A 24000-nucleotide genomic window follows, 5' to 3' on the forward strand; every position below is an offset into this window, starting at 1 on the left:
ATTCCTGACTACAGGCTTTTATTGGACAATGGTTTTTTGATGAGACTTAATTAGTCTAAATCATATGTCACCGCGTTTTTGCCATCATCATTACTATCGCTTTGTCGTCATCATAATCATCATCTTCGTCATTTTCACTGTTATCATCATCATTATCATTGTTGTTGTCGCCATCATTGTCATCTTCTTCATTGACATCATCATCATCATCGGTCATCTTCATTGTCATTATCATCATCATCGTTATCATCGTCATTGTCATTATCTTCATCGTCGTCATCATCGTTGTCGTCATCATTATCTTCATCGTCATCGTTATCATCTTCATCATTGTCGTCATCATCGTTGTCGTCATCGTCGTCATCATCGTCATCGTCATCATCATTGTCATCGTCATCATCATCATCATCATCTTGAACACCAATAGCACCACTATCTTTCTCACTGCCGCTGTCGCCCTCACCACCCTCACTGCAACCACTACCTCCACCATCATGAAGACCAATACTGCCACTCTCATCCTTACTGCCACTATCGCCATCTCTACCACTACCACCACCATATCTACCATCATCATCATCTGTACACCTATGCTACCACTACCATCGAACAACTACCACCTCTGCCAATATCATCATCACAATCATCATCATCACCAACAGTAATGTAATTACTGCTATGGCTACTATCACAGACATCAATAATCCTACCACCGCTACTGTCACCACCACCACCACCACCACCATCATCATCATAAGCATTAATATCACCACCACTATGATCACTATTGTAAACATTAATGCCACCACACCACCAACACTACCTTTATTGTCATCATCATCACAAACACTAATACTACCACAACCACCCACACTACCACCACCACCACAACCACCACAATCACCACAACCATCATCATCATACCTTCAGTACAGGAAAAACAAGTCAGATAAAAATAAAAGAAAAGATCCAATCTTGAAGAAACAATCTTGTCACATCGCAATTTGCAATTCCAGACTGCATTAATTAGACACGTGAGTGATGTGAGTGATGCGACAGACGTGTCGGTCAACCAGGAAACAAAGTTACACTGTCCTCCTGTGGAGAGCAGAATTATATCTTTTGTTTTAAATGTAGGTTGTTGTTGTTGTTATTGTTGTTTAACTCTGAGTCTGAACTGATCCAGCAGACCTCTGATCAAAAAAAAAAAAAAAACCCAAAAAAAACACGTCCTCATTGAATGTTCTGTGAAGGTTCATTTCGCAACCACATTCCTAAGCTTGCAACCCATTTCGGCACCATTGGCTTGTCTCTGGACTATGTCATTAGGGTGGAGGAGGTTTATGAGATGTTGCACAAGCCCTATTAGACCTAAAAATTTTGCACAGTGATGGTCATACTTCTGTAGGAGTTGACTAACATCATTAATGTGTAAAATGTGACCGCGTGTGTACCGTTGGCGATTTTTTTCCCCCTGTCTTCCCTTCTCTGGATCTTTCCTTCTCTTATGTTTCCGACGAAGAGCTCCACTCGAAACGTTAAACCCTCCTTCTTTCCTTCTTTCCTAAGCGTCCAATAATACTATATTTGTTCCACGTCCTCGCGTTGTTGTGTTTTTCTGTGCTTTCTTGTTTGGATTAACTTTATATATATATATATATATATATATATAATCATCATCATCATCGTTTAGCGTCCGTTTTCCATGCTAGCATGGGTTGGACGGTTCAACTGGGGTCTGTAAAGCCGGAAGGCTTCATCAGGCCTAGTCAGATCTGGCAGTATTTCTATGGCTGGATGCCCTTCCTAATGCCAACCACTCCGTGAGTGTATTGGGTGCTTTTTACGTGCCACCCGCACAGGTGCCAGACATATATATATATATATGTATATATATAGTTCTTACCACATTGCCACACCTAACAGATAACTGGAAAAAATTGTTGGTATTATTTATTCTGCATCACATATGTTTCATTACTAATAGGAGTTATATAGGTATTACATGTAGAAAAACATATAAGACATCTATTAGTCATTCTCCAGACTAAGTGATAATACAGATCTACATTGGATTGAACTATACTATATAGTGTTTAACCCTTTTGATAATAACCTGCCTGAAACCGCCTCTGGCTCTGTAGTACAAATGTCTTATTTTCAAAACTTCTGCATTAAAATCTTCCACCGAACCTTAGTCACAGTTTATGTTCCTAACACTAGCTTAATGGTAACTATGTTATTTTATTAAATTCTTTTTTATATTTAAAATTAATTAAAAGATACACAGAGCATCACAAAATAAATATGGTAACGAAAGGGTTAATGTTAGTCATGTGTCATAGCTTGTATCAAAATCCTATCTAAATATCTAAATATATATATGTGTGTTTTTTTATTTGTCTTTACAGTATGATGCGTCATATGTGTCTGAAAATGGGGAACTTTCTACAAAAACTGGCAAAGTGAAACGCAGGTTTCGAGAATTCTGCACGCTACAACAGAAACTTGAAGAAAGGAACGTCTATAAGAAATGCTTGAAAGGTAAATACTTACGTTTACATTATAAGATATTGATTTTAGCAACTTCAAAAGATAACAAATAAACCGTTTTTAACTCTGGAACTCAAAGTACACAAAGCATTTGATACTATCACGCAAAAAGATAAAAGACTTAGAAGATCAATAAACCCTGTTGACCCCAACCTGCTCATCACTGTCCTAGATTCTCTGATACGAACTTCTTTAAAAAAGGGGTCAAAATTAAAACCTTTCATCAAAATTTCCTGCTAATTTTTCTTCCAAATCCCAGCTTAATAATCAATCTTTTATCTTTTACTTGTTACAGTCGTCAGACTGCGGCCATGCTGGGGCACGTCTTGAAGAATTTTTAGCCGAGGGGTTTGACCCCAGTACTTCTTATTTTTTAAGCCTGGTACTTATTCTATCAGTCTCTATTACTGAACTGCTAAGTTACAGGCATGTAAACACACCAACATCAGCTGTCAAGTGGTGGTGGTGGTGGTGGTGGGGCACACATACACACATAGATATACATACATACATATACAATACATACATACATACATATACCATATATACATACATATACAATACAATACATACATACATACTATATGTGTGTGTGTAAGGTGACTAAGTACAGAAAAAATGCTCTCATATATCTGTCAGCAGAATGAGTATATACATCGAAGTGTACAGTATTATATACCCATTACAGCTGATTATATCAATCAGTTTTGCACAAGGGGTTTAACAGTCATCATATTTCATTCCATAATGGCCATCTCCGATGAGCATAGGATTACATAACTGAGCCGCTAGTGTGAAAGTAGTTGGTAAGATCAGCAATAATGGATATATAATACTGTACGCTTTGATTAATATATATATATATATATTAATCAAGGAGTGGCTGTGTGGTAAGTAGCTTGCTTACGAACCACATGGTTCCAGGTTCAGTCCCACTGCGTGGCACCTTGGGCAAGTGTCTTCTACTATAGCCTCAGACCGACCAAAGCCTTGTGAGTGGATTTGGTAGATGGAAACTGAAAGAAGCCCGTCTTATATATGTCTATATATGTGTTTGTGTGTCTCTGTTTGTCCCCCACCAACATCATTTGACAACCGATGCTGGGGTGTTTACGTCTCCATAACTTAGTGGTTTGGCAAAAGAGATGGATAGAATAAGTACTAGGCTTACAAAGAATAAGCCCTGGGGTCGATTTGCTTGACTGAAGGCGGTGCGCCAGCATGGCCATAGTCAAACGACTGAAACATGTAAAAGAGTATATATATATATGTATATATATATATATATATATTTATACACACACACATATATATATGCGTACATAAATGTCGAACGATGAAAATGAGTGCTCAACACGGCATTGGTGGATATCAGTTCTTTATTTGTAAATTAAGGCTACCAATGGTTTCATGTTAAGAAATGTTGGAAAATATCCCAGCGTCTTAACATATATATATATATATATATATATATATATATATCTATATATATATATTATATTTATACAATGGGCTTCTTTCAGTTTCCGTGTACCAAATCTACTCACTAAACTTTGATTGGCCTGTCCCTATTTTTGAAAATGAACTAAAACAAAAGCAGTCTATTTGAACAGAAATATGGTAAGAAAAGGGTTAAGGCACTCACTTTATTCATGGAAATAGCAAGAAGGGAATTACCACTTACAGAGGTGCAGGATAATCTGTACAGGATTATTATGTAAGAAAACTCTCCCACAAGGAAGCTAAACAAAAAAAAAACAACTGCAAAAACCCCCAGCAAATCTTAAAAACCAGCCCAGCAAACGAACTGCCCCCCCCCCCGCCAACCACCTGTCATAGTAATTCTATCTTTAAGAAAAGTCTTTATAAATGGCAAACAATGACTTTTTTGTTGTTGCTATTTTGTTACTTTGGTTTCGGCTTCTGTGAACTTGTTGCTATGGCAAGTCTGTGGAAGTGCGATAGTTTTCATTTTATCTTTATTTTTTAATTTTTTTTGGGTGGCTTTCTTTTCTTTTTTTATATATTTTCTGCGGACTGTTTATTTAGCCATGGCAATTGGTGAATAAAACTCCTGTCTGCTGCTGTTTTTTCCTACCAGTTTTACTCACTCACACCTACTACTTTTTTTGTTTTGTATATATTCTTAAAAGTCACATATAAGCAAGCATGTACTGTATATAATTTAAATATAGCGTATATATACATATATGGTATAATTGTATTCCTATGATGTAGATTGAATAAAAGCATTCTTTTTGCTGTAGCACTTTAGTAATAAAGTAACAAGCTGTTATTTTCAGTTTAGGCCATTTTCTATTTTCGATGTCGCTTACGTTTTCATTAACCTACATCTAATTGACTGGCGTATAATTGATGTTACATATGCTGACGGCCCGAAATTACATTTCAAAAGAAGACCACCCAGTTATTTTGTTTCTCTTTTACCTATGAGCTTCCCCCCCCCCACCGGTTATTGGCCTGCAGCCAAGCTGGAGCACACACACTGAAGGGTTTTAGTCAAACTTATTGACCCCTGCGCATGATTCTTGGCTTTACCCCATGCAACTCGAGTTCAATTCCTGGCATGAGAATGTTGATGCACATGTGTGACTGTGGTCGACAACCTCGCTTTCCACCCATGTGGTCTCTGGCTCAATCCCTATGTGCGGCACCTTGTTCAAATGTCTTTTTACTATAGCCCTGGGTTGACCAAAGCCTTGTAAGTGGATTTGGTAGACAGAAACTGATAGTTCATTGTGTATATATATCATCATCATCATCGCTTAATGTCTGCCTTCCATGCTGGCATGGGTTGGACAGTTTGACAAGAGCTGGCCAGGCAGAAGACTGCACCAGACTTCTGTGTCTGTTTTGGCATGGCTTTTATGGCTGGATGCCCTTCCTAATACTGATCACCCCACAGAGTGGACTGAGAGCTTTTTATGTGGCACCAATACAGGCAAAGTCAGTTTTGGCATGTTTTTAGAGCTGGATGTCCTTCTGAATGCCAATCACTTTACAGTGTGGACTGGATGCTTTGTGTGTGTGTGTGTGTGTGTGTGTTTGTGCGTGTGTGTGTGTGTATGTGTGTGTTCGTGTGTAAACCTGTCTTGACATTACTTGTTGGCTGTAAGTGAGCCTCACTGTTATACAAGCGATGCTGTTCGCTTCTAATCTCTCATGAAAAATGTCTGATCACGGGGAAATATTATTAACTTGCTTGGAAACAGTTCAGGGTTGGTGACAGAAAGGGCATCCAGCCATAGAAAATCTACCTCAACAAAATCCTGTCAGACTTATGCAAGCATAGCGAAGAAGAGGTTAAATGAGGACGAGGCAGAGGAGGATAACTAGAGGGGGCTCTGCTTCTCAGAACCATCTAGTTTGTTGCCACCTCACTTAGACCCCACCCCTCCCCAAATCTTATTCCTCTTGTTATCAACCACATTACGTCCGTTGTCCTTTCTATCTTCCTCAGAAAGTACTTATGCCATGTTTTCCCTGCTGCTTATCGTTATTATTCTAATTAATTTATTGATTATTAGTTGAGTTGATTTCATGTCTCCTGGAATGCCTCCAGACCAAATCATTTAAAAAAATATAAATACCATTTTCCTTTTGTTTTTTTGTTCACATCTAATTAATCCGGTCCACATTAATGGAAATGTGGAGGTGCATGGCTGTGGTTAGAGTGTTGGACTCACAATAGTAAGATTGTGGTTTCGATTCCTGGACCAGGTGGTGTGCCGTGTTCTTGAGCAAAACACTTCATTTCAGTTTGCTCCAGACCATTTTGCTGATGAAAACGAGTAATCCTGAGATGGACCGGCATCCCATCCTGGAAGGAATATATACACCAGAGAAACGAGGAAACTGGCCCTATGCTCCTTACAGAATATTTGTTCCTCACTCACTAAGCCATCTCAAGGCAGTTCTAGTTAACCCTTATTTCTTACTTAAGGGCGAACTATACTCAAGGATTTACAGTAGTTATATTTGCTCATCTTACTGTGTCCTACATGACTACAACTGTTTATTGCAGGGACTCTAAACCATTTTTATTCTTTTATTCTTTTACTTGTTTCAGTCCTTTGACTGCGGCCATGCTGCAGCACCGCCTTTAATCGAGCAACTCGACCCCGGGACTTATTCTTTTGTAAGCCCAATACTTATTCTATCGGTCTCTTTTGCCGAACCGCTAAGTAACGGGGACATAAACACACCAGCATCGGTTGTCAAGCAATGCTAGGAGGACAAACACAGACACAAACACACACACGCATATATATATATATATATATATATATATATACACATATATACGACGGGCTTCTTTCAGTTTCCGTCTACCAAATCCACTCACAAGGCATTGGTCGGCCCGAGGCTATAGTAGAAGACACTTGCCCAAGGTGCCACGCAGTGGGACTGAACCCGGAACCATGTGGTTGGTAAACAAGCTACCTACCACACAGCTACTCCTGCGCGTTTATCTATAGATCCCTTTGATTACTATTTTATTCTGGTGGACCCTTAAAGCCATCCGATGTTTGAAAACTAGGTTTTTAGAAACTCCTTTCAAAATTCCTATTTTGCTTTTCCCCGCATTTACTTCTGTTAAGCTGACCTATGTAAAACGATAGAAAAAGAAACCCAGCTGTTGTGGATCCCCAGTTTACTATTTTGTTACATGGACCCTCAAAAATTTTATATGGATCCCCAGGGGCCATATGGACTGCTGGTTTATTCTTTAAATTTCGACAAATGGTGTTATTGATTTGATGTTTATTTATGTTCACATCTCATCACCATCTCCTTAAGTGTACTTTAATCTCTTTATCTTTTATCATTTATGTGTTTTGGTCATTGGACTGTGGCTATGCTGGGGCACCTTCTTGAAGTGTTTAACGGAATGAGTTGACCTCAGTATTTATATTTTTAAGCCTACTATTTGTTATTTCGATCTTTTTTGCCAAACTGCCAAAAAAAAAAAAACAGTTATGATGTCATAAAAAAATTAAAACCGGTTGTCAGACGGTGGTGGGGAATGAAGGCAAACACACACAGATAGTCACAGACATACACAGGCACACACACACACACGGACAGACAGACGTGAAATGATATGGTGGGTTTTTTTCAGTTTCTGTCTGCCAAATCCACTCACAAGGCATCGGTTAGACCAGGGCTATATTCTCTTATTCTTTTATTTGTTTCAGTCATTTGACTGCGGCCATGCTGGAGCACCACCTTTAGAGTCAAGCAAATCAACCCAGGCTTATTCTTTGTAAGCCTAGTACTTATTCTATCGGTCTCTCTTGCTGATCAGCTAAGTTATGGGGACGTAAACACACCAGCATCGGTTGTCGAGTGATGTTGGGGAAATAAACACAGACACACAAACATATACACACACATATACACACACATACACATATATATACATACGACAGGCTTCTTTCAGTTTCCGTCTACCAAATCCACTCACAAGGCTTTGGTCGGCCTGAGGCTATAGTAGAAGACACTTGCCCAAGGTGCCACGCAGTAGGACTGAACCCGGAACCATGTGGCTGGTAAGCAAGCTACTTACCACACAGCCACTTCTGTGCCTATAGTTAGAAAACATTCGCCCAAGGTGTCACACAGTGGGGCTGAACCTGAAACAAAATGATTGCAAAGCAAGCCTCTTAACCACACAGCCATGAATTATTCCAAACAAAGATCCTGTTTATCTCCAGCTATATCTGATTAACAACTCTCTGCTTGTTTCTTGTTTGTTTATCCTTTTATGCCACTCATGTTTCTGGTTGGTTCTTGTTCACATTGCTTATCATTAGGATTTATTTATCTATTTTTTTTTATTTCATATTATTTTTTTTCTATTGCTGTCTCTAAATATGTTCTGTTTATCTCTGATAATCTTTCCCAATTATTTCTGACTATTTATGTCTGTAGTTGGTTATTCGGTTGTTCCTCGCTCACTAAGCCATCTCAAGGCATTTCTAGTCAACCCTTATTCCTTACTGTCCGTCTTTGACCATTCCTAGTTTTCGGAATGTCCGTGAAGAGAGGTGTGGAAAATGTCACCCTGTGGTCAGACATGACAGACAAAGTATCATAAAGACACAATAATAAATTTTGTCAAACAAATCAACTCCAGTACTTGATGTTTTTTAAGTCTGTTACTTATTCAGCTGTTCTCTTTTGCCAAACTGCTAAGTTATGGGGATGTAAACAAACTAACACAATCACTACAGATGCAGGATTGGTTGTGTGGTTAAGAAGTTCATTTTGCAACCAGATGGCCTAACCGATGCCTTGTGAGTGGATTTGGCAGACAGAAACTGAAAGAAACCCACCATATCATTGCTTGCTTCAATTATAATCAACATATTCCAGTTTCTGGCCCCCAGACACTGTGATCTCTACCATTCACCAAAACACTCCCATCCTCTGGTCCACAGATATTCTGTCTCTCCCATCCAGCAACACTCCTCATCCTCTGGCCCTCAAATCTCCCCCACTCAGCAACATACACCAGTTTTTGGTCCACAGACTCTGCTGCCCTTTCCCTCTACCTATTCCATTACTATTGTAATGGTTTTTGATCCAGCTGGTGCTGGTGGCACGTGAAACATTCGAGCGAGGTCGTCGCCAGTGCCGCTGGACTGGCTCCTGTGCAGGTGGGACATAAAAAGCACCATTTGGGTGTGGCCATTGCCAGTACCACCAAACTGGCCCTCGTACCGGTGGCACGTAAAAGCACCCACTACACTCTCGGAGTGGTTGATGTTAAGAAGGGCATCCAGCTGTAGAAACTCTGCCAGATCAAGATTGGAGCCTGGTTCACCAGATCTCAGTCAAATCATCCAACCCATCCTAGCATAGAAAGCGGACATTAAATGATGATGATGATGAACAAGTGTGTTGCATACTACCGACCCCTAGGATCATCTGACACTTCTGTCACCCCTCTTGGTGTTACATATACTGTCTTCCCCTCCAGGACCCCTGCTCTCACACCTATTCCCAACCCTTCTTCTCCACCAAAATGCGAACATCTTTTCTGTCTCATGTATGGCATCATTAATCAAATGACTAATGATGATCACACACCCATCTCTGGCAAATGTTATCTTTGTGTAGCTAAATCAAGCTAATAGTGACTTTGGTTAGTGGTTATCAGTGATGCTCACACAAGCCAATAACACCCACCTCTATTTATCATGGCAAATGATAGTCGTTATCTCATTATCTCTGATCAATATTGCCTATATTTGGGCACCTTTTGCCTTGATAATTATATCCCAAGGCGAGCTGGCAGAAACGTTAGCACGCCGGGCGAAATGCGTAGCCGTATTTTGTCTGCCGTTACGTTCTGAGTTCAAATTCTGCCAAGGTCGACTTTGCCTTTCATCCTTTCGGGGTCGATAAATAAAGTACCAGTTACACAATGGGGTCGATGTAATCGACTTAATCCATTTGTCTGTCCTTGTTTGTCCCCTCTGTGTTTAGCCTCTTGTGGGTAGTAAAGAAATAGGTATTTCATCTGCCGCTACGCTCCAAGTTCAAATTCCGCCGAGGTCGACTTTGCCTTTCATCCTTTTGGGGTCGATAAATTAAGTACCAGTTACGCACTGGGGTCGATGTAATCGACTTAATCCATTTGTCTGTCCTTGTTTGTCCCCTCTGTGTGTAGCCCCTTGTGGGTAATAAAGAAACAGATAATTATTATCCCAATAATGTTTGACTACTTTGGACTAATTTCGACGAGCTAGCCGCCTGTGTCCAGTTTTGATTATATCTAACCTCTCTCATCATGTACCATGTCCATAAGCATCAGTGATTACGGGTCTCCATGTCCATCTCTCCTACACAACATAGCACATTATTGGGATGATCTTTCTGAAACCAGCTGGTAAGGCTCCTTATAACTGGTAATATTTGCTCATTTGGGTACCAAGTTGTTCGTTATTCTATCTACCTTCAGCATTCTTTTAACGACCATTTAGCATTCAGGTCCTTCTGTCAAATGTAATGCTTATTTATTCACTTCATCTTGGCTTAATCATGCATTATCTCATAGCTTTGATATTTCAACAGTATAATTGTTTTCGTTTAGAATGACATTGTAGGGTAGGTATGAAAGGCAAGACTCGGTCAGTTTGAACATTACACAAGGAGAACACTTGGGCCAGATACTTAACCTCGGACTGACCAAAACCTCGTGAGTGGATTTGGTAGGCAGAAACTGAAAGAAACATGTTGTATACACACACACACACACACACACAGACATATATATATATAGCAACGATATATATATATATATAATATATATACACACACACACATAACGAACGATATATATATATATATATATATATATATATATATATATATATATATATATATATATACACACACACACACATACATATATATATATAATAATATATATATATATTATATATATATAGATATATATATATATATATATATGTAAAAAGCACTGAGTCCACTCTTCAGAGTGGTTGGTGTTTGGAAGGGCCTCCAGCCATAGAATCCCTGCCAAAACAGACACAATAGCCTTGGGTAGATTTTCTACTGGTCAGCTCCTGTCAACTGTCGTACCCATGCATACATAAAAGATAGATGTTAAATGATGATGATATATATCTGTGTTTGTTTGTCCCCCCACTACCACTTGACAACCGATGTTGGTTTGTTTATATTCCTGTAACTTAGTAGGTCGGCAAAAAAGACCAATAGAATAAGTACTAGGTTTATAAAGAATAAGTCCTTGGGTTGATTTCTTTGACTAAAATGGCCACAGTCTAATGACTGAAACAAGTAAAAGAATAAAAGAACGGAATAATCACTACATCATTATTTTTGTTACTGCTTTATATTTGTTTTAGTCATTGGACTACGGCCAGCTGGAGCTTTGCCTTGAAGGATTTTGTCAAACAAATCAACTCCAGTACTTGATGTTTTTTAAGTCTGTTACTTATTCTGCTAAGTTATGGGGATGTAAACAAACCAACACAAGATATCAAGTGGTGGTGAAACAAAACATACACGCACACACACACACACAGATACATGACACGCTTCTTTCAGTTTCCGTCTGCCAAATCCACTCACAAGGCTTTGGTTGGCCTGGGACTAGTAGGAGACACTTACCCAAGGTACCAAACAGTGGGACTGAACCCAGAGCCATGTGGTAGGGAAGCAAGCTTCTTATTTCTTTATTGCCAACAAGGGGCTAAACATAGAGGGGACAAATGGATTAAGTCGATTACATCAACCCCAGTGCGTAACTGGTACTTAATTCATCGACCCTGAAAGGATGAAAGGCAAAGTCGACCTCGGCGGAATTTGAACTCAGAACGTAAAGACAGGCAAAATACTGCTAAGCATTTCGCCCAGCATGCTAATGTTTCTGCCAGCTCGCCGCCTTCTTACCATACAACCATCCTGTGCTTATTCAATTGAAAATCTAAATTTCTAACCTTCCCATGACTTGTCAGAAATGAGGGTAACACGGTTTTTTTTAATGATTTTAAAAAAAAATCTGATGTTGCATGTTTGATTTCACTATAAACAGCCAGTCCTGACCTGTGACCTGTCCAATCCTGGACTTAATTGCTTTGATCTTATCTGATAACTGACCAGTAGAGAAGGATAAGAGTTGGAGATAAGACAGTTTTCCAAATGCAATTATAACATTGCATTTCTTCTTTTTTCCTTATTGAGCTAATCTTTATTCTGTGAAATCAGTAATTATTATTATTATTGTTATTATTATTAAGGTGGCGAGCTGGCAGAAATGTTAGCACACTGAGCAAAATACTTAGTGGCATTTTGTCTGTCTTTACGTTCTGATTTCAAACTCTGCCGAGGTTGACTTTGCCTTTCATCCTTTTGGGGTCAATTAAATAAGTCCCAGTTACTACATCTGGCCTTCAGTGCTCTAACACCTTTATTATTATCATTATTATTATCATTATTATTATTATTATTATTATTATTATTATTATTATTATTATTAGGGTGGTGAGCTGCTGGTCGACTTTGCCTTTCATCCTTTCGGGGTCGATAAATTAAGTACCAGTTACGCACTGGGGTTGATGTAATCGACTTAATACCTATGTCTGTCCTTGTTTGTCCCCTCTGTGTTTAGCCCCTTGTGGGTAATAAAGAAATAGAAATAGGTATTTTGTCTGCCGCTATCTTCTGAGTTCAAACTCCACTGGGGTTGACTTTGGTACTTATTTGATTGACCCCAAAAGGATGAAAGGCAGTTATGCATTGGGGTCGATGTAATCGACTTAATCCCTTCCCCCAAATTTGAGGCCTTGTGCTGCCAGTAGAAAGGATTATTATTATTATTATTGTTATTATCATTATTATTATTATTATTATTATTATTATTATTATTATTATTATTAGGGTGGTGAGCTGCTGGTCGACTTTGCCTTTCATCCTTTCGGGGTCGATAAATTAAGTACCAGTTACGCACTGGGGTTGATGTAATCGACTTAATACCTATGTCTGTCCTTGTTTGTCCCCTCTGTGTTTAGCCCCTTGTGGGTAATAAAGAAATAGAAATAGGTATTTTGTCTGCCGCTATCTTCTGAGTTCAAACTCCACTGGGGTTGACTTTGGTACTTATTTGATTGACCCCAAAAGGATGAAAGGCAGTTATGCATTGGGGTCGATGTAATCGACTTAATCCCTTCCCCCAAATTTGAGGCCTTGTGCTGCCAGTAGAAAGGATTATTATTATTATTATTATTATTATCATTATTATTATTATAATTGTTATTGTTATTACCTCCACCTTAGCGAAGTTGTGTTTGTTTGTTGGTTTGTCTGTGGACAAGATATCTCAAGAACTGCTGGATGGATTCAGATGAAACTTTCAGGGATGTTTGGATAAAAGGCAAAGTCAACTTCAGAAGGATTTGAACTCAGAGCGTAGAGAGCTGGAGGAAATGTCGCTAAACATTTTGTCTGATGTGCTAACAATTCTACCAGTTCGGGGCCTTTATGGTTTCCAATTTTGGCACGAGGCCAGTAATTTTAGCATGATGGAGTAAGTCACTTACATCAACTCCAGTGTTCAATGGGTACTTGTTTTATTGACCCTGAGAGGATGAAAGGCAAAGACAACCTCGGAACATAAAGTTGGAAGAAATTCTACAAAGCATTTTGTTCGATGCACTAACAATCCCACCAGTTTGCCATCTTAATGGTTTCAAATTTTGGTACAAAGCCAGTAATTTTAGCAGGGTGGGGTAAGCCGATTACACATCCACCCCCAGTACTCAACATGTATTTTATTTTATTGCCCCCAAAAGGATGAAAAGGCAAAGCCAACCTCAGCAGGATTTGAACTCGGAATATAAGGAGCTGAAAATAGTGCCACTAAGCATTTTGTCTGATGCACTGACAATGCCAGCTTACCATACCACCTTAATGCCAGCTCAACGACCCATGGTTAATAATCTCCTTCTTGTAGTGGGTAACCAGGAATGGCTATTTTCTGCTGTGGGAGCAGATCTCTCTCCTTCTCTCTCTCTGGCTAATTCCAGACAATTGTATGGGGGTGTGTAGAGTGGGGATCGGCTCAACGACCCATGATTAATAATCTCCTTCTTGTAGTGGGTAACCAGGAATGGCTATTTTCTGCTGTGGGGGAGCAGATCGCTCTCCTTCTCTCTTTCTCTCTCTGGCTAATTCCAGACAGTTGTATTGGGGTGTGGAGAGTGGGGATAATTATTTATCTAAGAGATCAACTAAATATAACTAACACCAGACCAATCATCCTCAACTAGTGATAGCCAAACCAAGCCAAGCCAAGCCAAGCCAGGCCAAACTGAGCCAGTCAGCCAGCCAACAAACCAACCAACCAGCCATAAACATCCACCCAAAAACTACCAAGGGTAACTAAAGGTGTGTGGTGGTGTGTGGAGAGAGTGGAATAGATAGACATTACCCTAAAGAGTCTGTTGTCTCTCAGCTTATCTCTAGCTAACTTACACACACACAAAAACAACAACAGTATCTGTCATGTAAGCTTAACCTAGATTTCTGGGTTACTGTTTTGGTTTTATTTTTGTGTTGTTGTTTTTTTTTATATATCTTTTAGGTAGTTTTTCCTCTTGTTTTTCCTGTTTGTTTTTTTTTTTTTTCTGCATCAAGCAATTAAAATTTGGTTTGGATGGCTGTGAGAGAGGGAGGGAGAGAGAGAAGAGAGAGGGGTAGAAAGGGCATTTGTGGAATATGGAATAGAATAGAATGGGCAGACAGACAGACTGACTGGCAGGTGGAGAACTGGCCAACCAGCTGATAGATGAGGAAGGAGTCAGAGAAGAGGCAATTTTCCAAATGCATTAATAACAGCATTTTTCTTTTTTTTTTGCTTGAGCTGTTCTTTATTCTGCACAATCTGTAGTGATAGTAGTAGCAGTAGTAGTAGTAGTAGTAGTAGTAGTAGTAGCAGTAGTAGTTGTTGTTGAGGCAGCAAGCTGGCAGAATTGTTAGCATGCTAGACGAAATGCTTAGCGTTGTTCCGTCCGGCATTACGTTCTGAGTTCAAATTCCGCTAAGGTTGACTTTGCCTTTCATCCTTTTGGAGTCAATAAATTAAATACCAGTGAAACACTGGGGTCGATGTACTCGACCTATAACCTCACCAAAATTTCAGGCATTTCTTTCTCCCACTTTCCTTCACTACCTTATCCTACTGGAGTATCCATGTAGTTCCACCCTAGTAAGACAGCTACCCTTGATTCACTATCATACCCCAATCTCTCACTTGGTACATGGCCACATCTCCAAGTTGCTCTCCCTCCTCAACCTATAACCTCACCAAAATTTCAGGTATTTCTTTCTCCCGCTTCATCAGAATATCACGGGTCACATCCATCTTTCAACTGGAGCATCCATGTAGTTCCTCTCTAGTAAGACAGCTGCCCCTGACTCCCTATCATACCCCAATCTCTCACCTGGTACATGGCCACATCTCCCAGTTCCTCTCCCTCTGTCAGTTGAGACATCCTTGCCTTGCAGGCCACTCGGCAGGTACTGGTACCATATAAAAAGCATCCATGCTGGGGCCACATACAATGCATCCATATTGGCATCACATACAAAGCACTTGCCTAAGAGACTTATGTAAGTCTCTGCTGAGTTAAAATCCTCTTTGGGTGTGTGAGTTTGAGTGGGGTGATAATTGGGTATTTAGTATTTCATTGATTGAATTTGTGGTTATGATATTGTTTAGAATTTATTCAAGCCTGTAGGTGTCTCTCTTTCATCAGGTAGGCACAAGGTGTGACAGTATTGTTGTTGCTTTTGGTATTATTGGAGTTAATCTTTTGCTTTGACAGTGTAAAGGTCAAAGGTAGGAAGCCCTGTATTTAAGCCCTTAGTAATTTGGTGTGTCAGCTTTATTTCATAAAAGAATGTAGGTAGGAGGTAAGTTTAGGTTGATCATTTATGTGCTTATTTTCATTTGTAAGGTTGGGGTTATTACTTAGACATGTCATGGCTTTGTTAGTAGTTTTGGAAATAATTTTTTTTTGTGCTTTGATGTTCACAAAAGTATTTGAGTAAAGGTTGTATGTTTATATGTTCCCCTCTTAACTGTCCCAAAATTTGAAGTCAGTCAACAGCATTCTAGTATAAAAATAATGAATTTGAACTCTACTAAAGCATGGAGCAACTCATCAGATTAATGTAAAATTGTTTTTATTATAACTGAACATAAAAACAAGCATTACACACACACACACACACACACACACACACACACACACACACACACACACACACACACACAGAGTTTACAGTTCCATTATAGGAAAGATCAACAAACAAAATACTCCAAAAAGTGATGGGTAAACATCATTTAATATACATAATTACAAAAGGTACATGGTATGTTATATAAATCTGCCAATTTAATGTATTTTAAAGCATGAAACTATTAGTTGCTCTTTTATAATTATGTATATTAAATGATATATATATATATATATATATATATATATATATATATATATATATATATATATATATAATATAAATAACATAAATATATGCATATATACATACATACATATATATACATGCATATATGGGTATAGGACATCAAAGAAACATTTAACGCAATGAGAAATGGAAACAAAAACTCAGAAAAACGAACTTTTTTTCGAACAACGAAAAAAAACAAACAGAAACGAAACATACAACATAAAGAATATTCCTCTTCTTCAGTTGTCCCTGTTTCAACTACTCCACGTTTCGAAGGCAAGGACAATATATATATATATATATATATATATATATATATTACGTGGAGGCGCAATGGCCCATTACAGTGGACTCGTGGTCGTAGGATCGCGGTTTCAATTCCCAGACCGGGTGTTGTGAGTGTTTATTGAGCGAAAACACCTAATATTCCACGAGACTCCGGCAGGGGATGGTGGCGACCCCTGCTGTACTCTTTCGCCACAACTTTCTCTCACTCTTTCTTCTGTTGGCCTGCTCGCTTAGCCAGCAGGGTGGCATCATCTGAAGGCTAAAAACAATGCGAAGCGCATTGTGACCAGCGATGTATAGCAACATCTGATAGCCTGGTCGGTCACGGTGATCACGGTGATATATATTACATGGCAGGCTTCCATACATTTTCTGCCTAATTAATTCACTCAGAAACCTTTGGTTGACCTGGGGCTATAGTAGAAGGCACTTGCCCATGGTGCTGCACTGTGTGACTGAACCTGAAATCATGAGGTTACAAAGTAAGCTTTATAATCACACAGCCATTACAAACATCCATCTTGCTACAGTTTGTTATTAATGGTTTTCTATATGGCCACCTCAGAGGAAGCTGGTGGAGGTACTAATCACAAAGGTTATATTGTTGCAAGATGTTTGAAAATGTCTGTAAACACAAAAAGCAATTATCAATAAATTAATAAAAGATAAACAGCTGAACAAAACAAAAAAAACTATGATAATTAATCAGACACAATTATTAACAGTGGACAGTCATAATTTGACAGGTGACAAGACAAATAACTGTGATAATGATTGAGGTGACAGGTACAGATTGTATAGGACAGCCAGAAATAGTTGAGTGCTGGCTTGGTAAAAACAAGCACCACAAGTCTGTATACACAGCTGTGCTAAAAACCACTAGGGGTCTTCATGGTCCACAGACCTTATGGGCAAGTACATGGAAGAAGATTATGTGGATTGCTGGCTTGGTAAAAACAAACACCACAAGTCTGTATACACAGCTGTGCTAAAAACCACTAGCCCTGTCAGGATATAGGGGTCTTCATGGTCCACCTAAAGACCCTTACAGGCAAATCCCTGGAAGAAGAGAGAAACAAAGATTATCTAGAATAAGCACAAATGGTGGATTGCTGGTTTGGTAAAAACAAACACCACAAGTCTGTATATGCAGCTGTGTTAAAAACCTCTAACCCTGTTAGGATATAGGGGTCTTCATGGTCCACCTAAAGACCCTTACAGGCAAATCCCTGGAAGAAGAGAGAAGCAAAGATTATGTGGATTGCTGGTTTGGTTAAAAACAAACACCATAAGTCTGTATACGCAGCTGTGTTAAAAACCACTAACCCTGTCAGGATATAGGGGTCTTCATGGTCCACCTAAAGACCCTTACAGGCAAATCCCTGGAAGAAGAGAGAAGCAAAGATTATGTGGATTGCTGGTTTGGTTAAAAACAAACACCATAGTCTGTATACGCAGCTGTGTTAAAAACCTCTAACCCTGTCAGGATATAGGGGTCTTCATGGTCCACCTAAAGACCCTTACAGGCAAATCCCTGGAAGAAGAGAGAAGCAAAGATTATGTGGATTGCTGGTTTGGTTAAAAAAAAAACCATAAGTCTGTATACGCAGCTGTGTTAAAAACCACTAACCCTGTCAGGATATAGGGGTCTTCATGGTCCACCTAAAGACCCTTAGAGGCAAATCCCTGGAAGAAGAGAGAAGCAAAGATTATGTGGATTGCTGGTTTGGTTAAAAAAAAAACCATAAGTCTGTATACGCAGCTGTGTTAAAAACCACTAACCCTGTCAGGATATAGGGGTCTTCATGGTCCACCTAAAGACCCTTAGAGGCAAATCCCTGGAAGAAGAGAGAAGCAAAGATTATGTGGATTGCTGGTTTGGTTAAAAACAAACACCATAAGTCTGTATACGCAGCTGTGTTAAAAACCTCTAACCCTGTCAGGATATAGGGGTCTTCATGGTCCACCTAAAGACCCTTACAGGCAAATCCCTGGAAGAAGAGAGAAGCAAAGATTATGTGGATTGCTGGTTTGGTTAAAAACAAACACCATAAGTCTGTATACGCAGCTGTGTTAAAAACCACTAACCCTGTCAGGATATAGGGGTCTTCATGGTCCACCTAAAGACCCTTACAGGCAAATCCCTGGAATAAGAGAGAAGCAAAGATTATGTGGATTGCTGGTTTGGTTAAAAACAAACACCATAAGTCTGTATACGCAGCTGTGCTAAAAACCACTAGCCCTGTCAGGATATAGGGGTCTTCATGGTCCACCTAAAGACCCTTACAGGCAAATCCCTGGAAGAAGAGAGAAGCAAAGATTATGTGGATTGCTGGTTTGGTTAAAAACAAACACCATAAGTCTGTATACGCAGCTGTGCTAAAAACCACTAGCCCTGTCAGGATATAGGGGTCTTCATGGTCCACCTAAAGACCCTTACAGGCTAATCCCTGGAAGAAGAGAGAAGCAAAGATTATGTGGATTGCTGGTTTGGTTAAAAACAAACACCATAAGTCTGTATACGCAGCTGTGCTAAAAACCACTAGCCTGTCAGGATATAGGGGTCTTCATGGTCCACCTAAAGACCTTACAGGCTAATCCCTGGAAGAGAGAGAGAAGCAAAGATTATGTGGATTGCTGGTTGGTTAAAAAACAAAAACCATAAGTCTGTATACGCAGCTGTGTTAAAAACCACTAACCCTGTCAGGATATAGGGGTCTTCATGGTCCACCTAAAGACCCTTACAGGCAAATCCCTGGAAGAAGAGAGAAGCAAAGATTATGTGGATTGCTGGTTTGGTTAAAAAACAAACACCATATGTCTGTATACGCAGCTGTGTTAAAAACCACTAACCCTGTCAGGATATAGGGGTCTCATGGTCCACCTAAAGACCCTTACAGGCAAATCCCTGGAAGAAGAGAGAAGCAAAGATTATGTGGATTGCTGGTTTGGTTAAAAAAACACATATAAGTCTGTATACGCAGCTGTGTTTAAAAACCACTAACCCTGTCAGGATATAGGGGTCTTCATGGTCCACCTAAAGACCCTTACAGGCAAATCCCTGAGAAGAAGAGAGAAGCAAAGATTATGTGGATTGCTGGTTTGGTTAAAAACAAACACCATAAGTCTGTATACGCAGCTGTGTTAAAAACCTCTAACCCTGTCAGGATATAGGGGTCTTCATGGTCCACCTAAAGACCCTTACAGGCAAATCCCTGGAAGAAGAGAGAAGCAAAGATTATGTGGATTGCTGGTTGGGTTAAAAACAAACACCATAAGTCTGTATACGCAGCTGTGTTAAAAACCACTAACCCTGTCAGGATATAGGGGTCTTCATGGTCCACCTAAAGACCCTTACAGGCAAATCCCTGGAATAAGAGAGAAGCAAAGATTATGTGGATTGCTGGTTTGGTTAAAAACAAACACCATAAGTCTGTATACGCAGCTGTGCTAAAAACCACTAGCCCTGTCAGGATATAGGGGTCTTCATGGTCCACCTAAAGACCCTTACAGGCAAATCCCTGGAAGAAGAGAGAAGCAAAGATTATGTGGATTGCTGGTTTGTTAAAAACAAACACCATAAGTCTTGTATACGCAGCTGTGCTAAAAACCACTAGCCCTGTCAGGATATAGGGGTCTTCATGGTCCACCTAAAGACCCTTACAGGCTAATCCCTGGAAGAAGAGAGAGAAGCAAAGATTATGTGGATTGCTGGTTGGTTAAAAAACAAACACCATAAGTCTGTATACGCAGCTGTGCTAAAAACCACTAGCCCTGTCAGGATATAGGGGTCTTCATGGTCCACCTAAAGACCCTTACAGGCTAATCCCTGGAAGAAGAGAGAAGCAAAGATTATGTGGATTGCTGGTTTGGTTAAAAAACAAAAACCATAAGTCTGTATACGCAGCTGTGTTAAAAACCTCTAACCCTGTCAGGATATAGGGGTCTTCATGGTCCACCTAAAGACCCTTAGAGGCAAATCCCTGGAAGAAGAGAGAGAAGCAAAGATTATGTGGATTGTGGTTTGGTTAAAAACAAACACCATAAGTCTGTATACGCACGCTGCTGTTAAAAACCTCTAACCCTGTCAGGATATAGGGGTCTTCATGGTCCACCTAAAGACCCTTACAGGCAAATCCCTGGAAGAAGAGAGAAGCAAAGATTATGTGGATTGCTGGTTTGGTTAAAAACAAACACCATAAGTCTGTATACGCAGCTGTGCTAAAAACCACTAGCCCTGTCAGGATATAGGGGTCTTCATGGTCCACCTAAAGACCCTTACAGGCTAATCCCTGGAAGAAGAGAGAAGCAAAGATTATGTGGATTGCTGGTTTGGTTAAAAACAAACACCATAAGTCTGTATACGCAGCTGTGCTAAAAACCACTAGCCCTGTCAGGATATAGGGGTCTTCATGGTCCACCTAAAGACCCTTACAGGCTAATCCCTGGAAGAAGAGAGAAGCAAAGATTATGTGGATTGCTGGTTTGGTTAAAAAACAAACACCATAAGTCTGTATACGCAGCTGTGTTAAAAAACACTAACCTGTCAGGATATAGGGGTCTTCATGGTCCACCTAAAGACCCTTACAGGCAAATCCCTGGAAGAAGAGAGAAGCAAAGATTATGTGGATTGCTGGTTTGGTTAAAAAACAAACACCATATGTCTGTATACGCAGCTGTGTTAAAAACCACTAACCCTGTCAGGATATAGGGGTCTTCATGGTCCACCTAAAGACCCTTACAGGCAAATCCTGGAAGAAGAGAGAAGCAAAGATTATGTGGATTGCTGGTTTGGTTAAAAACAAACACCATAAGTCTGTATACGCGCGTGTTAAAAACCACTAACCCTGTCAGGATATAGGGGTCTTCATGGTCCACCTAAAGACCCTTACAGGCAAATCCCTGGAAGAAGAGAGAGAAGCAAAGATTATGTGGATTGCTGGCTTGGTAAAAACAAACACCATAAGTCTGTATACGCAGCTGTGTTAAAAACCACTAACCCTGTCAGGATATAGGGGTTTTCATGGTCCACCTAAAGACCCTTACAGGCAAATCCCTGGAAGAAGAGAGAAGCAAAGATTATCTAGAATAAGCACAAATGGTGGATTGCTGGTTTGGTAAAAACAAGCACCATGAATCTATTACACAGCAGTATTAAGAACCACTACCTACCCCCGTGCCCAACAGGACATAGGGGACTTCGTCGTTCCCCTGAAAATACTCACAGGAAAATTCCAGAAAAATTATCTGGAATAAACACAAATGGTGAATTGTTGGCTTGGTAAAAAAAACAAGCACCATCAGTCTATTACACATCAATATTAAGAACCACTGACCCTGACAGAATATAAGGGACAAATTCCTGGAAGAAGATTATCTGGAATAAGTAGAAATGGTAGATTGCTGGCTTGGCAAAATTCAAACACCAGAAGCCTATATACCCAGGTATTAGGAACTGCTGGCCTGACAGGATGTGAGGGGCTTTGTGTGGTTCACCTGAAGATCCTCTTGGGCAAATTCTTGGAACTTCATTTTGCAGAAGGTGATGAGAGGAAAGGTGATCAAAACTATGGGATATCCTCATTATACCAAGGTGTGGAAGCTCCACACTCTTTGTGGATGGATCACCCTTATTTATGTTGTGTAATTAAATGTTTTTCATCTTTTGAATTATGTGTTTTACTCCCCATTATCTCTCTCTATATAAAGCTGAAGTTGTCTGTGTGTGGCAGGTTTGGTAGCCGTCAACTAACACTATCTCCTCCAAGACCCTACAGCGCAAGTTGACCAAAATTGAGAGTATGATAGAAGAAGGCTTGCTCTTCATTCTGTAGAAGGAAAAATTCAAATTGGACCATGTTAACACCAAAAATTATTTACATCAAAAAAGTGCTTTTTTTCTATGAAAATCCCTATTTTTACGATCTTTTTACTGCTGTGTCGCCATTTTTCAGTGTATTTCAACCAGAAAAATGTTCACTTAAAGAGAATAACAAGCTACATAATGCAAAAGTTTTACTTTTCAAAAATTCCAATTCTAAAGAGTCAAAACAAACCCGAGCAACACCGGGTGATACTGCTAGTTTTATATATATTTTCATCACCTCTTCCTCACTGCCACTGTAGCAGCCTCCAGGGAACAGAAGACATGTTTTCCTTTTTTACTTTTCCACTTATTTCATGGACATAAAATTATTACAAGTGACAAGTATTCGTGTGTTACCGATTTAGACTGACACTCACTGAGAAAAAAGACAGGAAAAAATAGTAATATATTCCTACCATAAAGATGCACACACATGTACACACACACACACACACTCTCTCTCTCTCTCATGCTTTTCCCTTATGCATTAGAAGTGTTTTTGTTTTGGTTTTTTTCCTTCTATTTCAGTTCTACAATGATGACGTTGTTTCTTGTCAACTTCAAGAAGGACGATGTCTTGTTTATCTCTCTTGCTCAGTGCAGTTAGTACAAGGCCTGTTTGTGTATTGTTTGCCTTCTGATGCATCTCATATGCATACAAGCATTCATGCATACACACACACAAGACACCCTTTCACTTTTCCTCTCTCTTTCTCTCTCTCACACGCACATTCACACATTATGTCAAGTTGCTCTTGAGTGCTACTGGTAACATATAATGCAGCACAGCCTGTCACATGCTTCGGTCATCAGTAATGAATGCACACCTAAAATTTTTAATAGCAGATGAAAAACCTAAAAAGAGAAAGGCAAAAATAAAAATTATAACTCAATGAATAGGATTATTAGTTTAAGCAATTCACTATGTGATAAGCAAAAACTGCACACTTATATACAACATTGTCCAAAACCCCAACAACAATTACAACAACAGTAATTGGTCCTTTGCTAGTGTCACTAGCCAAAAAGAAATCTTGAATAGAATACAGGTCAATTCCAGACAAAGGAAAAAGCATTGAAAGACATGCGTAACAAAAGAGATTGCCTCCTTGCCTGAGAAAATTATCTTGGAAAGGACCAGGAGGAATTTGTCCTGCTTCTGCCTTTTCAAAAGGCAAAATAGGCTTTTTGAAGAAGAAGCTTGAAAAATTTGTGACTGATGGATACATGCTCCATTGAACAGAATA

General features: G+C 39.5%; 1 protein-coding gene and 1 long non-coding RNA gene across 5 annotated transcripts in view; one reads left to right on the forward strand and one right to left on the reverse strand.

Moving 5' to 3' along the window:
- LOC115223689 overlaps positions 1 to 24000 on the forward strand; it is a 112795-nt gene that overhangs the window by 68276 nt on the left and 20519 nt on the right. For all 4 annotated transcript variants that reach the window (XR_005003527.1, XR_005003526.1, XR_005003528.1 and 1 more), the window contains exon 2: positions 2412 to 2544. Coding sequence is in view for 1 of the 4 variants with exons in the window: in XM_029794362.2 (XP_029650222.1) it covers positions 2412 to 2544 (133 nt within the window). In the remaining 3 variants the exon portion in view is untranslated. The remainder of the gene's footprint in view (positions 1 to 2411; positions 2545 to 24000) is intronic.
- Positions 8086 to 17395, reverse strand: LOC118767606. Its single transcript, XR_005003529.1, has 3 exons — positions 17367 to 17395; positions 15722 to 15725; positions 8086 to 8123 (listed from the first exon to the last, which is right to left on the reverse strand). It is a non-coding gene; the product is annotated as an uncharacterized LOC118767606 (long non-coding RNA).

This window comes from Octopus sinensis, linkage group LG23 (genome assembly GCF_006345805.1).
Source record: "Octopus sinensis linkage group LG23, ASM634580v1, whole genome shotgun sequence".
Classification (NCBI taxonomy): Eukaryota; Metazoa; Mollusca; class Cephalopoda; order Octopoda; family Octopodidae; genus Octopus; species Octopus sinensis.